A 19,468-nucleotide genomic window follows, 5' to 3' on the forward strand; every position below is an offset into this window, starting at 1 on the left:
CTGATCTTTTCTCAATATCCAGTAGGCCTATAACATTACAATACTTCATGGATGCAAGCAATCAGTCTATAGCCTACATGACAACACACACACAACAATATCCGATTTGCTATAGTTGCCTATTCCTAAAGCAACACTTTAGCTATGTCAGTACTGACATAGGAGCCTGCATTGTTTGGATGCACAATGTTTTATAACAAGGAGAGGCAAAGTTGTGCATTACAATGCAAACACAACAATAATTGGCGCCAATACGGCGCACTTAGAACTGCAATCAACAACTGAATAAATGCCAGGTATTGCCTATTGGAGACTGGCACGCAATTAGTGCACTTGCAAATGAAAGCCTGCAGTATGACCGATCATGTGACATTATTTAACCATCCATCTACAGAAAATACGATCAGACAGGTACATCATTGAACACATTCACAAATGTAGTTTTAGTATGTCAACATTACGTCTTTCGTCTGTTTGGCGAACATGGCCGGTATCACGCGATTGCGTGCTCCTGCGCACGAACGTTAATCTATTGAAGCGTGTTCCAGAGCACGATAGTCCGACTTTTTGCGTGTTACACAGAACGAAATGTAAACCAATGCATTCTGAATGGGAGTGTTCTAAGACAATTAACGTGCTCCACAAAACGGTACGAGAGAGAGAAAGAGAGAGAGGGAGGGACAGAGAGAGAGAGAGAGAGAGAGAGCGAGAGAGGCTTCAGAAAGGGTGTGCGCAGATAGTACAGTGCACCCTAGTTATGTTTATGCCAAAACCACAAATGCTATATGTATATATATATATATATATATATTGCCTATATATATGTATAGGCTATATATATAATTAGGCTATAATTATATTATTTAGCGTGTAATGAGACAATCTATAGCCAAATTGTCGAAGATGCCCGAGAATCTTCGGGGATATCAGCATGGGAAATCGGCGAATCAGACCCATGAACCTATAAAGAAAGACGTCATCTCAAGCGGGAGAGAACGTTTGCGGTGCTGGTTTGTGTCACGTAAGTACAGGGCTCTCATGTCTCATGCATTCGGCGTGAGACACACGCAATTCAACCCATGCACACGCTCGAACCTGTGCCGTGTTCCAATACCCGTACTGTCCGTACTTACTAGCCAAAATTTGAGTAAGATCCGGCGAAAATAAGTATACTTCAAGGACCCGGATGCCGTACTCAGGGCTAATCCTGAAGTGTGGATCGAAGGACACTCCCCGTACTCGACGGCAGCCATCTTAGCTACGTAGCGGAAGAGGCGGAGCCAGGCTGAGCCAAAGTCGGCGCATTTTCCACATAGCCTGCATTAATAGAGTCATTTTGTAGTTTTTATAGTTTTTATAGCTGCTAGGCGTAAAGAGTTCACCGTTCAAAGCGGGATGTTTATTGCGGGGGAGTAGCCACGGCGGCAGTCGTGATCGTAATTTCCGGTTAGTGCACCACGGAGTACTCGATTTGGAACAGCACTCACATCTGAAAAAATAACGTAGTAGATAGTGCGGATAGTATACTTCCTTTAAGTATACTCATGGAAGTACGGGTATGGTCTCACGAAAATACGTGACACTGTCACGTTATTTAATCTATTGAAACGTGATCAGGGACACGTAGGCCTATTTTCTAAATTTTGTATTTCAATTGGAAGTAGGCTATTTGTCGTGTCACTAAGCATGACTTCCAAACTAAGGTTCTGTCCGGGAGCGTTCTCCCTAATGTCCCTTATGGAGCTCCGTACAGATCATTCATTGTTGAAAATTGTCTGTGATAACTAACAAATGACAGCTTTTGGCCACCCGTTTCTACTTAAAATTGTCTGTGATAACTAACAATATGACAGCTTTTGGCCACCCGTTTCTACTTTCACCTTTGATACTGAGAAATTGTGACAATACACGGATAGGCCTATATTAAATGCAGGTGCGCTGCTCTGTAGGCAAACCGCGAAGGAAAAAAGGGTAGCTGCTTCATCTGTTCTTTTTAGAATTGTATGTCTTGATGTTTATTTTATCTAGCCATCTATTCTCTTGTTTTTGGCTATGTGAATGAACGTCCGCGTCGATGCCTCGATCGCAAGTCCAGTGTCGCGAGCGGACGTTGCCATGACATCTAGAAATCATACCGTATTTAATGGGTTGTAGTGAGTGTAACATAATTCACCTACAGTATTTTGTTATGTGTTGTTCTTTCAATTGTGTTAGGCATGTCGTTTACTGTCTTGGTGGTTCAGGGATCGCTGTCCCTTTTAAGGATTAAGAGCGTCTCATGACGTCAGAGCCCATGCGGGATTTGTTTACTTTCAGCACGTTTTGATTTCCCGTTTCTCTCTTACTAAATAAACGAGTCACACAACTGTGTGCTCAACGTGCGAAATTGTGTCTCTCACTTATGGCAATTTCCACAGGGTTATCATTAATATTGATGTGTAGGGGTTGTTTATAACTCGTGAATAATATTGTTTAGACCACGGTCTGGGGGAATACTCTGATTCTGATTGGCTGCAGTGCGTGCATTAACTCCTGATATAGCCCTACAGACACCTGCTAAGTAGTTCCAGTGTTTAGATTCTCTGCCCGAGCCCGAGCCCGACGCGGGCCGGGTCGGGCCGATATTTCCCACCACTATACTCGGGCCGGGCCTTTGATCGAGCGTTTTTATTTTTATTTTACCATTGGTTTATTGGCCTAATCTGAGGAGAAATCTATGCCATAAACAGAAATATTATAGGCCTTTATTACACGGGTCTTCTCAATGCCGTGGAACGCTCCGTTCACTTGCATGGGTAGTAGTCCGGTGACTTGTCTACCCCAGCGTCTACCGTTGCTAAGCGACGTCACCGTCTTTGCGGGCAAATTATTTCTCTGCTGATCAACACTACAAATGGCCAAAAGACTTGTATCCCCCCCCCCCCCCCCCCCTTAAATAAATACTATGGCAGAATTATTATTATTATTATTCTCATTCAACTTGAACATGTGTTTTTACAGTAGAGTGGTGGAGGGATGACGTATGTTGGCCAACCCGGAAGTGAGCGTCGCCCTGGATTCCCTCGACAAAAAGCCAACGGATTTTGGATTATTATAAATTGAAACAATTTATTAAATAAATACTTGTGAGATGTCATTACTCATTTGTGAGAGGAGTTTGCTTCCTATTTATGTCGAGTATATACTCCTACTGTCCACAAGCATCCCCCCCATATGGATTTGGAGAATTGTTGCCATGTCCCAGTGGTGGAGGTATCATATATATGAAAGAGGGCATTCAATTATACTATAATGATCAATTAGGAGGCCGAAGCCCTAAAGGAAGTGATGTTTATCAACAGGTTTATCAAAGGGGGTCTCAAAGGACTCATACGCTTCAACAGCGGCTGCAGCAGAAGTGTTGAGACGAAAGATGATATCAAGACATTTATAGAATATTCCCATTCACATGATTCTTTGCACGACCTGCAGGTTGGAGAGACTGAAATAACCCCCAAAATGAGTAATAATGTAAAAGCAGCCAAGTCCCACAAATTGCTTGAACTATTCATTTCATTCCATTGTTTCGTTGATATGCATTATTGAAAAGTTTCAAGCATATGGATTTAATGCAATATCCACAAACAGTTCAAAATTGTACCATGAAATGTCTTGTTTATTGTATCAACCAGTTCATTTCTCTTTTGTGAAAGTCACCAAAAGTCGAAAAAAGTTAAACGCAAGGTCACAGGCTAACAGTGGAGCTGTGTTGGGAACCAGCAGCCAAGAGCTTCCATGGAAACTTTCTACCCATGTTAAATAGATTTAGTTTTCTGCCCATTCTTTTTTAAACTTGTGGAAGCACTTTGCAGTACTGGGAGACACCACGGCAATGGAGCTAGATTCTAAAAATATCAAAAGATGCCCAAAGCAAATACCTTTAACCCATAGTTGTGTTTTATCAAATTAAAAAAATTTCAGAGTTTCATTGACCACAAATTGAGCAGAAATATTTTGCATACAAATATTTAAAAAGTTTAACCACATTAAGAAAAATACATTCGTTAATTTTTTTTATTAGTGAAGCCAAAAGTTTTGCACATTATCCAAACAGAATACCTGAAATGTTGATATTTCAGCCCTTTCGGGTTAAAACAAGAGAAAAGGACAACCTATCAAGAGTGAAAAGTTTGGGCTAGGTGACCTATAGTTCAAAGATGTCCCTGGTCAGGTAGACTAAATAAAAGGACTTACTGGCTGCAGTCTTGGATTTTATAGTTCTATATGAATAGATTCAATTTACTAAACTATTAATCATGCTTCAGAAGAATTAACCTTTCTTGGATGGCAGATCTACCACAAGCCTCCATTGCCACAACCTCCAGATGGCTTACGACCTACGGCAACTCCTCGACTACTGCAAGCCAACAAATTGGCTCTTGCACACCAGACACGCATTTTGCTTTATTTTAGGTTTTCAAGCATCTTAAAATACCCAAATCATCGCTCCAATACACAAGTCAGCTAATGGCCTACAAGGAAATGCTGAAGCTAGTGTTAGTGATGGCGATAGAAATGGACAAGCTTGCGTGTACAAATATGCAACTAGAATTGCAAGGTTCACAGCCCAGTTGCATAAGTGGTCACAACCGTTGGATTGTAAGCAAGGGTAAAAAAAAAAAAAAAAACTTCCCACAAACTAGTCAACATGGTCAATTGAAAGCCTGTACAAAACGACCCTGGAATAGTCAAATGCAGCTTTACTGCGGATGAATTAAGGCAAATTGCATAAACATCCAATGGTAAACAGTATACAAATGCAATCAAGGTTGCACTCACACTAGGCCATCTGGCCGTGACCGTCGCAACTGTGGCCTGGCCACGGTAGGCTCTTGTACATACGCCATCACGTTGCTAGCATCCAAACAATTCTACCAAACCTTAACCAACTAGTGAAAAATGGAACAAAACTTTAGCACACACCCAGTGACTAATCACCTTGTCCAGGGGTGTTCCAACGTGGTTTACCAGAGGGCCTTGTGGACTTAAAGTAAGCCACACATTTGACAGAGACAGCACGGAATGACGTTAAACTAAGCTAATCTACAGGTTACTAGTGCTAGTGCAATTACATGAGCATTTTGCACAATATTTGTACTCCAATGCTACGTAAAGCAGGCTTCTTCAGAAACCCGTAGCCTGCTACATTGAAGGGCAACTGTAACAAATCCTGACCAAGACCGAAAGATGGCTCTGGAAGCCACTACGGCCCACGCAGCAGATTACTGCGTGGATCGTGGTGGCTTCCAGATCAACCCTTCGGTGGACCATTCATACACATGTATTCCGAGGATGTTTTGAAGACACTGGAGTCCCATGGCACTAGATTCCTTTGAAGACTAAGTTGGTATGGGGGGGCCCAAAGGGGGCCCCCCCATAGATCTTGTCAGTCATCTAACACCTGTTAAGAAAAACACACACACACATCACAAGATACAAATCAGCAAAGCTAGGTTAACAAACAGCGGCGACATGCATGTCAAGGTGCAAAGAGCAGGGATACTGATGGCTTGTGTCTGAGGAGACAGCCCAAAAACATCAACATTTAATAAAGGAAAATAACTTTTACTCACTGCGGTGGTCTGTTTCGAAGTGCCATGTTGGTAGCAATATTTGTCTGGGCTGTTCAGTCAAATGCCCACAAAAACAAACACGCAACAACGCATACTTTCAGTTTGTATAAAGTGACAATGGTGATCTGCAATCTAGATCGAAAACTTTCAACCCTCACTAAACTCAACCTCGATTGACACAGGCCGATGCGAAAAGTAAACCAAACCCATTGTGTTCACCTTTAATAAAGGGGTGCGTGACAGGTGATCTCAATTAAGAGCTAATCAGAAAGAACACACTGATCGGCCATGAGTGAGACGTTCAAAACGAGGACGAGGATTTAACGGAATTGTTACCATTCAAATTCAAATTTCTTTATTATTGGATAGGGTATGATATCAATGATTTGGGCTTTGAGTAGGCCTATATTTCTTAAATATATTTCTTAAATTTTTTCACCCCTTCGCCTTTTGAATATGAAATCTATAATCTCAGCCTCTCTATAATTTGCCCAACACATTTTATTGTTCAAATAAAATCCCATCCTTATTTTGCCTTTCATTGTACAACACAATCATCTAATAATTATTCATAACGCTCTTCCATCTCCTTGGCTGCATTAAGACGAGGCTCGGGTCAGAGCAAAGATCGGGATCCACACATGATAAGGGATAAAGTTATTTACTAGAATAAAGTAAGTATCATGAAATCTGTAAAGGGATTAGTGTAGCGTATGGAAGATTAGAAAATGTGCGATTATATGGTTTGGACAGAAAACCAGTACCAAAATCACAAGGACCGACCGAGCCAGAACGGAGGAAACTTACCCAGACAGACAAAACAAATACTGGGAACAACAAACCATCTTTACCATGTTGGAAATACCCAAACAAAATGCAACAAACCAAACCTGAACAGCAAACCAACATATGTGACCAAACACACAATTCTTTCGACTAGCCTATGTATATGGGCAGTGGAAAGTGTGCTGTGGGGATGTTGAATAGTGTGAACATAAAACAAAACATGGAACCAATCCAAAGGTCCAAAACCTTAAGGAACCACCCTAAACGGAACCCAAGCCCACCTGCCTCTGGGGAAAGAGAGAGAGACTGGCTGTTTCCCAATGTCAAGGAAGCATGCTCAACGGCCGCCCTTTTAAGGACGCTACGTCATAGAACGCCGACAAGCACTGTTCCAATGTTGAGGACACTCGAAAGCCGCGCCATTTTTGCGTCCTTTGTTTTTGAGAATTCCGAGATTTTTCAAGGATGCATCGCTGCATCCTAGACGAGCCAAAACTACCCACAATCCTCTGCGTTCACTGGGCGGGTTCTTGAAAATGGCAGCGCAGTACACGTTCAAATTAAGTGAAGTTATATTAGTTTTCAGAAATATTTTGTGCCGTATTGCTTTTTATAGATTCATCATATTAATGCAAATAATCAAGCCTAAAGACCTGTGCCACTTTTCAAACGTTTTTGCAACTTAATGATACGTTGCTATATTTTGCATGGACGTAGCTGGTGTTAAACACCACTGTCACCAATGTCAATTTACTCGCTCACAAGTTTACATTATTTATGTATACCTATTTATGTTTGTGTTGAATCGTTTTTTTAGGGTCAGCCCAGCAAACGGAGGCTTTTGTGCGCCTTAGGGTGGCGCACAAACATTTGTTTACCGGTGGAAGGGATAGTGCCACTATCCAATGTTGTAAAATGAATGCACAACCGATCATTTGCAATGTTTGTAATTTTTAATGAACGTATTTAATTGTATTTTATATGATATACTTATGTGTTCAAAGCACTGGTAGATTGTAGGCATATATGAATGAATGAATCAGATCAGTTAAATAATATATCCAAATAAATACACGTTTATCATCTCTTTCTTTGTCTTTTCCCCCCTGCATAATAGTAATCAACCGTACTGTAAATGTGATGCATGAATTCAGTTCTCAGACAATTTCACTTAGTTTTATAAAAATTGAATGGATTTTCCTTTTAATAAAGACAATTCGATCAACCACAACAAAGCTTTTGTGACTTCCCCAAAGAGGCTCCATGCGAAGGAGACATGACCGCATTCATAACAGACAAAAGTCAAATAAATATCGATCAGCTTGATTGCTGCCATGTTTTATTCATAAGCGCACATGTGTTTACAAGCGGACACGCAGTATTAAAAAGCGGAAGCGGAAGCGCTTCCACACTACCAAGTCGTTCCCAAAGTCCGACGTTACAAACGCTAGGAAGCACTCGAGCTAGCACTCTAGTCTCATCTCCATAGGACGCGACTAGCAAGGACGCGTCCTAGCAAGGCTGCAGCCTTCACTTTGGGAAACAGCCACTGGCTGTTTCCACTGGCAGCCTGCGTGGCAGACCTGCACAGGTGCACCTCATCAGCTGACAAGCCTCTCAGCCCCGCCCACTGGCTACCTGTAGCAGGTAGGCAAACACAGAGGACCCAGCAGACGAAGGAGAGAGAGAGAGCAGTCACAGCTGTCACATCTGTTGCCTGAAGATTCTTTGTTTGTCTCCAACAAAACCTTCCAAACAGATGAATCATTGGCTCATCCATGATTCAAATTACTTTTGTGTGTCAAAACGGGCAGGGTGGTCGTGGACTCCTGCAAAAAAATACTTATTCTACATACGGTTGTTTTGTATGTAGAATAAAATGCCATTGTACATTTAAAAAAAAAAAGGGAAGACTTTCACAATGCAGGATTCTGGGAATGCAGTGATGGAATCCCGATAACACCTGTTCCCTAATAAATGGGCTCAAGATTATGAGTCTGCCTGCAAGAGGTTGTGTGTGTGTGTGTGTGTATGTGTGTGTGTGTGTGTGTGTGTGTGTGGTTGCAACCCGGTATCACGCGATTGCGTGCTCCTGCGCACGAACGTTAATCTATTGAAGCATGTTCCAGAGCACGATAGTCCGACTTTTTGCGTGTTACACAGAACGAAATGTAAACCAATGCATTCTGAATGGGAGTGTTCTAAGACCATTATATCTGTACGGAGCTCCATAAGGGACATTAGGGAGAACGCTCCCGGACAGAACCTTAGTTTGGAAGTCATGCTAGTGTACGACAAATAGCCTACTTCCAATTGAAATACAAAATTTAGAAAATAGGCCTACGTGTCCCTGATCACGTTTCAATAGATTAAATAACGTGACAGTGTCACGTATTCCCGTGAGACCATACCCGTACTTCCATGAGTATACTTAAAGGAAGTATACTATCCGCACTATCTACTACGTTATTTTTTCAGATGCGAGTGCTGTTCCAAATCGAGTACTCCGTGGTGCACTAACCGGAAATTACGATCACGACTGCCGCCGTGGCTCCTCCCCCGCAATAAACATCCCGCTTTGAACGGTGAACTCTTTACGCCTAGCAGCTATAAAAACTACAAAATGACTCTATTAATGCAGGCTATGTGGAAAATGCGCCGACTTTGGCTCAGCCTGGCTCCGCCTCTTCCGCTACGTAGCTAAGATGGCTGCCGTTGAGTACGGGGAGCGAATTTTTTTTTTGCAGGGTGGTAGCGGGAAGCTCGTGAATATTCATGAGGGAACTGATCCCTGATTGGCTGGGACTTGTTGGCTGGGACTTGGCTCGCTGGGACTTTGTCAGAGGGCTTGTGTGAAAATCACGAACGCAAATGAATTAAACGTTGTTATAAATCAACACGAATAATGTGACACATGATACCCACCTACTACACGGCAACTCTATAGCTACCTTTCTGTAAGTACAAACGTTAGCTCACTCGTCTAAAAGCCCCTGTGAAACTGTTATGTGTCACGGGGGCTACTGTAGTAAATCCTTTTTGTATTTATTATATTTTATAACGTTATGTATAGCGCATCGGCAAATGAATTAAACGTTGTTATAAATTAACACAAATCATTTTAGCAATAATGTGACACATGATACCCACCTACTATACGGCAACTCTATAGCTACCTTTCTGTAAGTACAAACGTTAGCTCACTCGTCTAAAAGCCCCTGTGAAACTGTTATGTGTCACAGCCTGGGCTACTGTAGTAAATCCTTTTTTTATTTATTATATTTTATAACGTTATGTATAGCGCATCGCAGTGCTTTCGGCAGCTGGTGATTGTTTCCAAGTTTTTTTTTTCTAATTGTTGTCCATCCATGTCTTGATATTTTCATTAAGATTCCATTCTGTTCTGTTTCTAGAAGTAGTGAGCATAATGGCAGGATTTATTAAAGCTTGCAACATTTGCCAGACCCATGTCAACTTTGAGGAGATGGAGCTGCTGGAGGTTAGGTGTAGATGGATAAGAATAAACCGTATGATTTCTGATATTTGTTTATAGTGGTTCTGCCACACCCCACAACCAATTACATTATAGAAAGAAGGGCCATAAAATCTGTAGGCCTATCCATAGAATATTTTCGCGTAGGGCTAAATTAATTTTAATATTGATTTTCACCTATCAATCCATTATCCACCTACTACACGGCAACTCTATAGCTACCTTTCTGTAAGTGCCAAAACAAGCGTTAGCTCGTAATGCTAACTCGTCTAAAAACAACTACTGTATAACATGTGTCACACTATTGATACAATGATTTGTGTTGATTTATAACAACGTTTCATTTATTTGCGTTCGTGATTTTCACAAGCCCTCTGTTTTCACAAGCCCTCTGACAAAGTCCCAGCGAGCCAAGTCCCAGCCAATGAGGGATGAGTTCCCTCATGAATATTCACGAGCTTCCCGCTACCACCCTGCAAAAAATAAACTCGCGTACGGGGAGTGTCCTTCGATCCACACTTCAGGATTAGCCCGTTTTGAGTACGGCATCCGGGTCAGGTTTTATTACCACTTAAACAATCATATTTACCAATAGCATGAGGTGTGGAGAGTAGTGGCATCAGTGGTGAATGTAGTGCATGGATGAGTTGAGATGTGTGTGTGCTGTTGAGTGTAAAAGGAAGCCATCAAAAGAACCAACAACCAACAACCTGTAGCAGCGTGGAACCTAGGAGAGAGAGAGAGACAATGAGACCAGGCTGACTTATATCACCTTGGGTAGAGGCCTAGCCAGGTGTGAGCAACTTGCCCTAACGACCCTCCCTTTCAGCCAACTCCTGCAGGAAGTAATCAGCTGCCGAAAGGGAGGGGTCGTAACATATATTTTGTATATTGAAAAGATACTGGAACGTTTCGACATGCAGGAGTGTAGAATTAGAGAAACACTATGTGACCAAAAGTAAGACTACTCTGAATGAAGAAGTACAGGAAGTCTCATTTACTTGACAACCTGTACACATCCTGACCTATGTTGAGCAAGTTATCACAGCATTTTGCTGACCATGCAGATGAACATCCGGTTACGGTGAAACATGTTTTGCGTCATCTAAGGGGTACTGCAGTCAAACAGCTCTGTTTCAGAAAGAGCAGCGAGAGTCTAGTCCTACGGCATACAGTGATGCAGACTGGTCTGCGGACGCTGGTGACAGACGTGGCACCACCGGGTATTGTGTGAGTATGGGTAAAGACAGCTCCTTAGTCTCTTGGAAAACCAAGAAGCATCCCACGACGGCACTGTCCACATGCGAAGCCGGGTACATGGCTCTAGCTCTAACAATACAGGAGTGTATTTATTTGGAGCAACTACTGGGAGGTATACCTCTGTGTGTAAGAAAACTGTTGATTATGAGGACAACCAGGGGACAATCGCGCTTGTTAGGAACCCAGCGTGTAGACAAAATGTAAGCCTGTGGACATTAAATATCACTTCATTAGGTATATCATACGGGAAGATAAGATGTCACTTGTTTACCGACCCACAGACGACATGATTGCAGATGTTATGAAAAGCCCGCCTCCAGACTAACGCTGATGAAATTTGCAGGTACATGTTTAGAGTGTAAAATGGTGACATTTGACTATGCCATGTTTTTGTTTTGATTTGTTTATTTAGTTATGTAAAAGTTGTACAGTTTACAGTCATTCATAAGTGGTAGCGTTGAGACTGGATAAGTGTATGAATGCATGAAACAGTATTTGTTCAGTAGGAGGAGCTGTTGCGTCTTGTGTCATGAGCCACGTGTGACTGATGACGCCACTACCCTATAAGGAGGATGTTACCATCCTCTCTCGCTGTCCCAGACTCTCACGGAGAGCAGCTCGTGCAGTTTTCCAATAAACAATGTCACGCTATGTATGGCTGAAGAGACAAACGTCTGAACGTCTGGTCATTCCTTGGAGATATTATTCCGCTGTGCAAGGTAGGCAGAATAGATAAGCCTACCTGTTAACAGTGAGCTGAAAAAACATTTAAGTGACCATAAGGGACAATAAAATATTATTATTTATTTTTTTGGGGGTGTCGAGGATCCCGGACCCCCCCCCCGTATTTCGCACACTGTTTACGGCTTTCGAAATAACACATCCGTTGTCGTCTGGTGGGCTGGACATGGTTCAAACGTGTGCACATCTGTTATCAGTGAAATTCAGTTGGTAAATAAGACATGCAAGACAAATGCTTTCTTATAATAATATAATATAATAATATAATATAATTATTAATAAACAATAAAATACATGAAGTAAGGCGAAGGATATGCCCCATTAAAATAAAAATATTTGAGCCACACACACACACACGCATGCACGCACGCACGCACACGCACACGCACACACACGTGTGACATGTTTAAGGGGGAGTTTGAGTTTTCATGCATTCGGATTCTGTTGGTGCCTGTAGAGGTGTTGAAGGGCCACTAGGGAGTGCTAATTCCCCCTATTCATCCCCCGGTGTCTAATTGGAGTCATCATTCCCCACCCCTCCACTGTGCGTGGTAAGCGGTCTGCCAGCCGTGTAGGGTGCTACACCCTGGTAGTGGATCAGGGGTCATAACCAACCGCCCAACGGCAACCCAACCCACACAGAAAAGATCTGTTGATCGTTTTTGGCAGCACCTGACTTCTTTTTTAATATATTGATTGGCTTTCTTATTAAAGTGTTTTGCTTTTGGGTCCATTCTTTGGAAACTTACTTACTAACTTACTTGCTAACTTACTAACACATCTACACTCAATATGTAAAGTGCTTTGGGGACATTTATTAGTGGTAAATAAATGAAATAATCAATAATAACATGAGCTTTTCGTGCATCACAGGAGACATGTGAGAGTTGAATTGTTAAAGGGGTAGTTCGGAATTTTGGACATAGGGCCTGATTCCCAAGTGAGCATTGGTATTCTATATCACTGGAGACAGTTTTCAACACATTTCATTCAGTCCTTCTAGTTGCAGAGTTCGCTCGTGCTAGGCTAGCGCACGTCAACGGGCAATGCTAGCCTGCTATTAAAAACAGTCTTACCCACTCCACAGTACACCCGAGGTAAATCAATTATAACGACAGACTATAAATCTAAATGTCTGTTTATAGAATAATGTTAGAAATAAAACCAACCTTGCATTGCATTGCATTTTGAGGGAATTGCGGGGTCTCAGCAGCAGTGTTTATATTCCTGTACGTAGGCTACGGCAGCGGCGGACTGATACCTAGGTTACCTGCCGCTGTCATTGCTACAAACGCAGAGTACAGTGAACGAAGGCATTCTATAAGCGTATTCAATTAACAAGATATGCCCACGTTTGGAGGAGTTAGCGATGCATCTGCTTTTGAAGACGATTATGAGGAATTTGTTGTATCCAACGAACCGTACATGTACGAGCCGGTGTTTTGATGTCCAAGCCAGCAGCAACAAGCCACAGTTGAGTCCTTTCTGGATCTCGCACTGGAAATTGGTGGAAACTTTGTGGTGCCCATCTGTACCGTTTATTTCTACAATTTCTAAAAGCACACTGAACCATCATGTTGCCTAGTCGTTCAATTGCGCTTCTGTCCCACGCTTCTCTGTTTACGTTCGTGATTCGGTTACAAACCTAACCAGCGCATAGTAAAATTCCGCTTCTGCTGAGAAAGTAGTCCCTCGATGATTCATGCGATGCAAGGTTCGTTTTATTTCTAACATTATTCTATCAACACAGACATTTAAATCTATAGTCTGGCGTTATAATTGATTTACCTCGGGTGTACTGTGGAGTGGGTAAGACTGTTTTTAATAGCAGGCTAGCATTGCCTGTTGCCGTGCGCTAGCCTAGCACGAGCGAACTCTGCAACTAGAAGGACTGAATGAAATGTGTTGAAAACTGTCTCCAGTGATATAGAATACCAATGCTCACTTGGGAATCAGGCCCTATGTCCAAAATTCCGAACTACCCCTTTAATATACAGGGCAGGTTTGGGCGTTTGACTCCCAGGCAAAAGGTTCTGGCTTTGATTCCCAATTGCCTGCAACTCTCATATTCAATAATGTGACATAAACTGTAAGTCGTTTTTGGAAACAGGCTTTGCTAAATAACCAAAGAGCACTAAAACACTACATTCCAGAGGCCCACATTGTTGCTTCCCCTATAAGGTCACTCTTTCAGACTAAAGTCACTTTTACAGACTGGTTGATTCTGCCTCATGACGAGGAAATAACTCTTCTTGAGATTAATTCTGTACACCTCACTTCCTTTCTAACCTAGCCGGTACCACAACACAGACAAAGACCCTCACACGCTATAGGAGATACTACAACTCATTACCAGAGCAGCAGCTGAGCAGAGTGAACGCTGTCAAAATTGGACTCTGAACACACAGTAAGGAATAATTAATTTATGTTTTTTGACATTTTTTTAACTTGTGCTATAATGCATAATGAACCAGTTAAAAGTGGATGCATAAGGATGTAGGATTTCACAAACAAACAAGAGATAATGCAAAAATAATAAACTAGCCTTAGAAACAATCTAAATGAAGGTAGTATAAAAAATCAATGCAATGCTATACATAAACATATCTATGGTTGGCTATTGTTGTTGGGTGGAGAGTAGCAGAATGTTTATTTAGTATCATTTTAATTTAATCAAATATATTCATTAATTTAGCTTTATTATTATCTTTATGAATGAGGGTTAGTCTGCCTGGTTAAATTAATAGAATACCCAAACATAATATATATGCAAAACGGTCAATTATTAACCTATGAACAGAAATCATTCCTTGTAGGAGTAGGATCACATCACACAGTGTAAGAATATTAGAAAGACTCCAAAGTACCATGTGTCAGGTGAGTGAAATCGAAAGTGTGTTTCCAAAAACCATAACCATTATTAATAGGTGACAGCCGCTCGTACATTAAAACCTCAATACCCAAAACCGTGACGGATACAACAAACCGAACAGCGCAAAGCAGAACAGATTCAAAGTTTGGTTCCTGTTGGTTGTCAGTTGAGGTCATGGGTAGGTAGGGAATTTATTTTATTTTTATATTTCATTTTTTCCAGCGGCAGCGAATGATAGGTAGGTTGTTTTCATTTAAAAACGAGAAAATTCGCTCATCCTTGTACAGAATGAAGTACCAAGTACCAAAACGTAATTATAGTTTGCATAAAAAAAAAAATATATATATATATATATATATAAAAAATGATTTGGGTCACACATAAATTGACAGGGCCGGTCGGAAACCGGAACCAAACAAAATTTTTTTTAGGCCTTAGTGAAACCTCTTTATCGTGAGAACAGAGCTATTTCAAATTTCAAACTGGGAGCTTGTGGCTCAGGGGGTAGAGTGGGTTAGCTTGGAACCGGAAGGTTGCTGGTTCGATCCCCGGCTCCTCCTCGCTCGGTCGATATGTGCCTGAGCAAGACGCCTCACCCTAACTGCTCCCGACGAGTTGGCTGTCGCCTTGCATGTTCTCTGTACGGTGTCCTTGAGTGCCGAGAAAGGTGCCTTCAAACACAATCATTATTATTATCATTATTAAAGCGCTGTGTAACCGCGGTCCGTTTAGCAGGACAGTAGAGCATGGGTCTCCCCGAAGGGTCCCTCTACACGGCCCTGGAGCTGCTGATTGCGTCGGGTTGCGTCCTGGGCAACGCGGTGGCCATCGCGGCGCTCCGGCGCACCAAGAGGCTGCGGGAGCCCACCTTCTGCTTCCTCACCTCCCTGGCGGCGGCCGACCTGCTGGTGGGCAGCCTGGCCATCCCGCTGGCCGTGCTGGTGGACGGCCGGGTGGAGACCTCCGCCGGCGCCTGCCTGCTCTCCAGCTGCCTCCTCATCCTGCCCACCCTGGCCTCCGTCCTGTCGCTGCTGTCCATCGCCGTGGACCGCTTCCTCCGGGTCTACGCGCCCCTCAGGTGGGTGCCCGCCCCCCCGCCCCCCCTCCCCCGATGGTACAGTTCCACAGACGGGGCTGGGTCCCAACCAGTGGTGTTGTGTTGCCAGCAAGCTGTTCGGGTACTAATTAGAACAGTCTGGAACACACCTACAGAGAGAGAGCTCAGAGTGAAGCGGAAAATAGCACCCACTTTTCACCACCGTTGAACTATTATCCTCAGGTAGCAGGTTTCGATACCAAACCCTCTCCAAAAATATGACAAAACAGACACACATTCCACAATCCATCAGCAACAAACATCTGAAGAGAAGGTTTTAATTGTTGGTTTTAAAAAAAGCCAACAACCTCAGGTGTGTCTTTGTACTACGTGGGAAGTATGATTTTAGGACTCTTGTCTTGTCAGTGGTTGTTTTTTGTGCTTATGTTGTTGTTGTGGTTAACGGTCATGTGTATCTGTGTGTTCACTGAGAAAATGTTTACCCTAGGGGACAATAAATTATCCATCTATCTCTCTATCTCTCTATCTCTCTATCTGTCTATCTATCTATCTATCTATCTATCTGTCTGTCTGTCTGTCTGTCTGTCTATCTGTCTGTCTATCTATCTGTCTATCTATCTATCTATCTGTCTGTCTGTCTGTCTGTCTGTCTATCTGTCTGTCTATCTATCTGTCTGTCTGTCTGTCTGTCTCTCTGTCTGTCTGTCTGTCTGTCTGTCTGTCTGTCTGTCTGTCTGTCTGTCTGTCTGTCTGTCTGTCTGTCTGTCTGTCTGTCTGTCTGTCTGTCTGTCTGTCTGTCTGTCTGTCTGTCTGTCTGTCTGTCTGTCTGTCTGTCTGTCTGTCTGTCTGTCTGTCTGTCTGTCTGTCTGTCTGTCTGTCTGTCTGTCTGTCTGTCTGTCTGTCTGTCTGTCTGTCTGTCTGTCTGTCTGTCTGTCTGTCTGTCTGTCTGTCTGTCTGTCTGTCTGTCTGTCTGTCTGTCTGTCTGTCTGTCTCTCTCTCTCTCTCTCTCTCTCTCTCTCTCTGTCTGTCTGTCTGTCTGTCTGTCTGTCTGTCTGTCTGTCTGTCTGTCTGTCTGTCTGTCTGTCTGTCTGTCTGTCTGTCTGTCTGTCTGTCTGTCTGTCTGTCTGTCTGTCTGTCTGTCTGTCTGTCTGTCTGTCTGTCTGTCTGTCTAGGTACCGGCGGTCGGTGACGGAGCAGTTCTCGTGGCTGGTGGTGGTGGCGTGCTGGGGGGCGGCCGTCCTCCTCAGCTTCGTGCCCCTCATCGGCTGGAGCCAGCAGAGCACCGTCTCGCCTGCTGCCCGTTCCCCCGTCTCCTCCACCTCCTCAGACTTCTCCACCTCCTCCAACTCCTCCTCCTCTTCTCCCTCCGCCGCCGTCTGCCTGTTCACCGACGTCATCTCCATGTCGTACCTGGTGTACTTCACCTTCTTCCTCTGCAACCTGCTGCCTCTGTGCACCATGGCCCTGCTCTACTGCCTCATCTTCCGGATCGTCCGCAGGAGCCTCCGGGACATGCCCGGACGCTCCGGCACCCCCAACGCGGATTCCCGCAGGTACCTGAAGAAGGAGGGACGGCTGGCGGCGTCGCTGGCTCAGGTCCTGGGCCTCTTCGCCCTCTCCTGGCTCCCTCTGCACCTCATGAACTGCGTGGTGAAGTTCGGGGGTCCCCCGGTCCCCGTCGCCGCGTTCCACGTGGGCATCCTGCTCTCGCACGCCAACTCGGCCGTCAACCCCGTGGTGTACGCCTTCCGGATCCCCCGGATCAGGCAGGCCTACCTGAAGATGTGGTCTCAGGCCACCGGGCGGCCCTGGTTCAGCCAGCCGGCGTCCAGCCACTCTTCAGACAACGGCACCAGCAGCAAAGATGACAAGTTATAGACTGGGCCCCTTGGGTTGGGAGGGCTTTCTTTTCACTTCTCGTTGATTCATAATGATAATTGGTAATGATCGTTATATTATTATTGACAAGGTTGGTATCAGTCTGAAATGCATAATTTGGTATTGTATAAATTATAAAAACATTTCTATAATTTGTATTTCTGATTATATAAATTTGAAATCACTGTTTAGTGTTAACTAGGGTTGGACGTGACTTTGGTGAGTTTAGAACGTTTAAAAGGAAGTTATCTTAACTCGTCACAAATGCTGTGAGACTTGCTCCAACAAGTGGTACACTGACACATGCCCTATAAAGCACCAGGGGATATAAACACACAAAAAATACACACAGCTTGAATTGTTTCGTCATATATTTGACAATGTGTTACTACTTTCTATAGCTGGATCAGAAAGTAGGAGAGCCATGAGATGCAATCAAAACACAATTAATTCCAAGCAACGTTTTTTGCTTTTTATTGCATCTTTAAATTAGGGATTATTCATAATACAATGGGTTTTTTATTGGTTACATTATTTCCATTACATTTAGGGCATTTTGCAGTCGCTTTTATCCAAAGCGAATTCCAATGAGGACATTTGTCAGAAGAAAGTGAAATAAAAATATATATCACTGTCAGTACAGTACGGATGGTCATAGAACCAAGTGCCAAGTACTAACAATCGATAGGTTAACCAATTCCCAATACATAACAACGATAGCTTTAAAAAATATTTGTAGTGCAACATAATGTAATAGGTATAATAATGATAATGCCAGATAAAATTCATTAAAGTGTGATTGAGATGGGTTTTATACTATTTCTATGTCTTTTGTAAGTCAAATGGGTGTGCGTGTGTGCGTGCGTATGCGTGTGTGCGTGCGTGCGTGCGTGTGTATGCACATGTACTTGTTCGTATGTGTGTGAGTGTACGTGTGTGTGTATGTGAGTGTGTACGTGATTACGTGTGAGTGTGAGTTGGTTTGGTTTCGGAGCGGTTTCGTTCACATCTGAACAGAATGTGGTTTTCATGTGGGGTATGAAGCAAAGGCTTCATGGTTTCAACTAGAAATGGGACAAAGGTTGATCGATCCAAACTCACGCTATGTAGTACGACTGTTGCTGAGTGCTGCAAGAGATGAGGCTCATAATGGGTGTGGTACAATTCTTACATTGTTTTCGGTTACAGCCTTCCGTACATGTATCACTGCATACTTATCTGATTAAAGGGGTAGTTCGGAATTTTGGACATAGGGCCTGATTCCCAAGTGAGCATTGGTGTTCTATATCACTGGAGACAGTTTTCAACACATTTCATTCAGTCCTTCTAGTTGCAGAGTTCGCTCGTGCTAGGCTAGCGCACGGCAACGGGCAATGCTAGCCTGCTATTAAAAACAGTCTTACCCACTCCACAGTACAACCGAGGTAAATCAATTATAACGCCAGACTATAGATTTAAATGTCTGTGTTGATAGAATAATGTTAGAAATAAAACTAACCTTGCATCGCATGAATCGTTGAGGGACTACTTTCTCAGCAGAAGCGGAATTTTACTATGCGCTGGTTAGGTTTGTAACCGAATCACGACAGAAGAACGTAAACAGAGAAGCGTGGGACAGAAGCGCAATTGAACGACTAGGCAACATGATGGTTCAGTGTGCTTTTAGAAATTGTAGAAATAAACGGTACAGATGGGCACCACAAAGTTTCCACCAATTTCCAGTGCGAGATCCAGAAAGGACTCAACTGTGGCTTGTTGCTGCTGGCTTG

At 43.1% G+C, this 19,468-nt stretch overlaps 1 protein-coding gene across 2 annotated transcripts; it reads left to right on the top strand.

Annotated features, from left to right (window-relative positions):
* The first annotated feature begins 12,572 nt into the window (after positions 1-12,572).
* Positions 12,573-18,499, top strand: LOC132470538 (adenosine receptor A1-like). Of its 2 annotated transcripts, XM_060069240.1 has the most exons (4): positions 12,573-12,798; positions 13,890-14,299; positions 15,497-15,842; positions 16,994-18,499. In XM_060069240.1, exons 3-4 carry the CDS (start codon positions 15,511-15,513, stop codon positions 17,697-17,699), a joined length of 1,038 nt encoding a protein of 345 aa, XP_059925223.1. In that variant the 5' UTR covers positions 12,573-12,798; positions 13,890-14,299; positions 15,497-15,510; the 3' UTR covers positions 17,700-18,499. The 2 variants fall into 2 exon arrangements, with proteins under 2 accessions (XP_059925223.1, XP_059925224.1); XM_060069241.1 differs by lacking the exons at positions 12,573-12,798; positions 13,890-14,299 and having other exon boundaries at positions 15,191-15,842.
* Positions 18,500-19,468: the final 969 nt, after the last annotated feature.

Source organism: Gadus macrocephalus, chromosome 13 (genome assembly GCF_031168955.1).
Source record: "Gadus macrocephalus chromosome 13, ASM3116895v1".
NCBI lineage: Eukaryota > Metazoa > Chordata > Actinopteri > Gadiformes > Gadidae > Gadus > Gadus macrocephalus.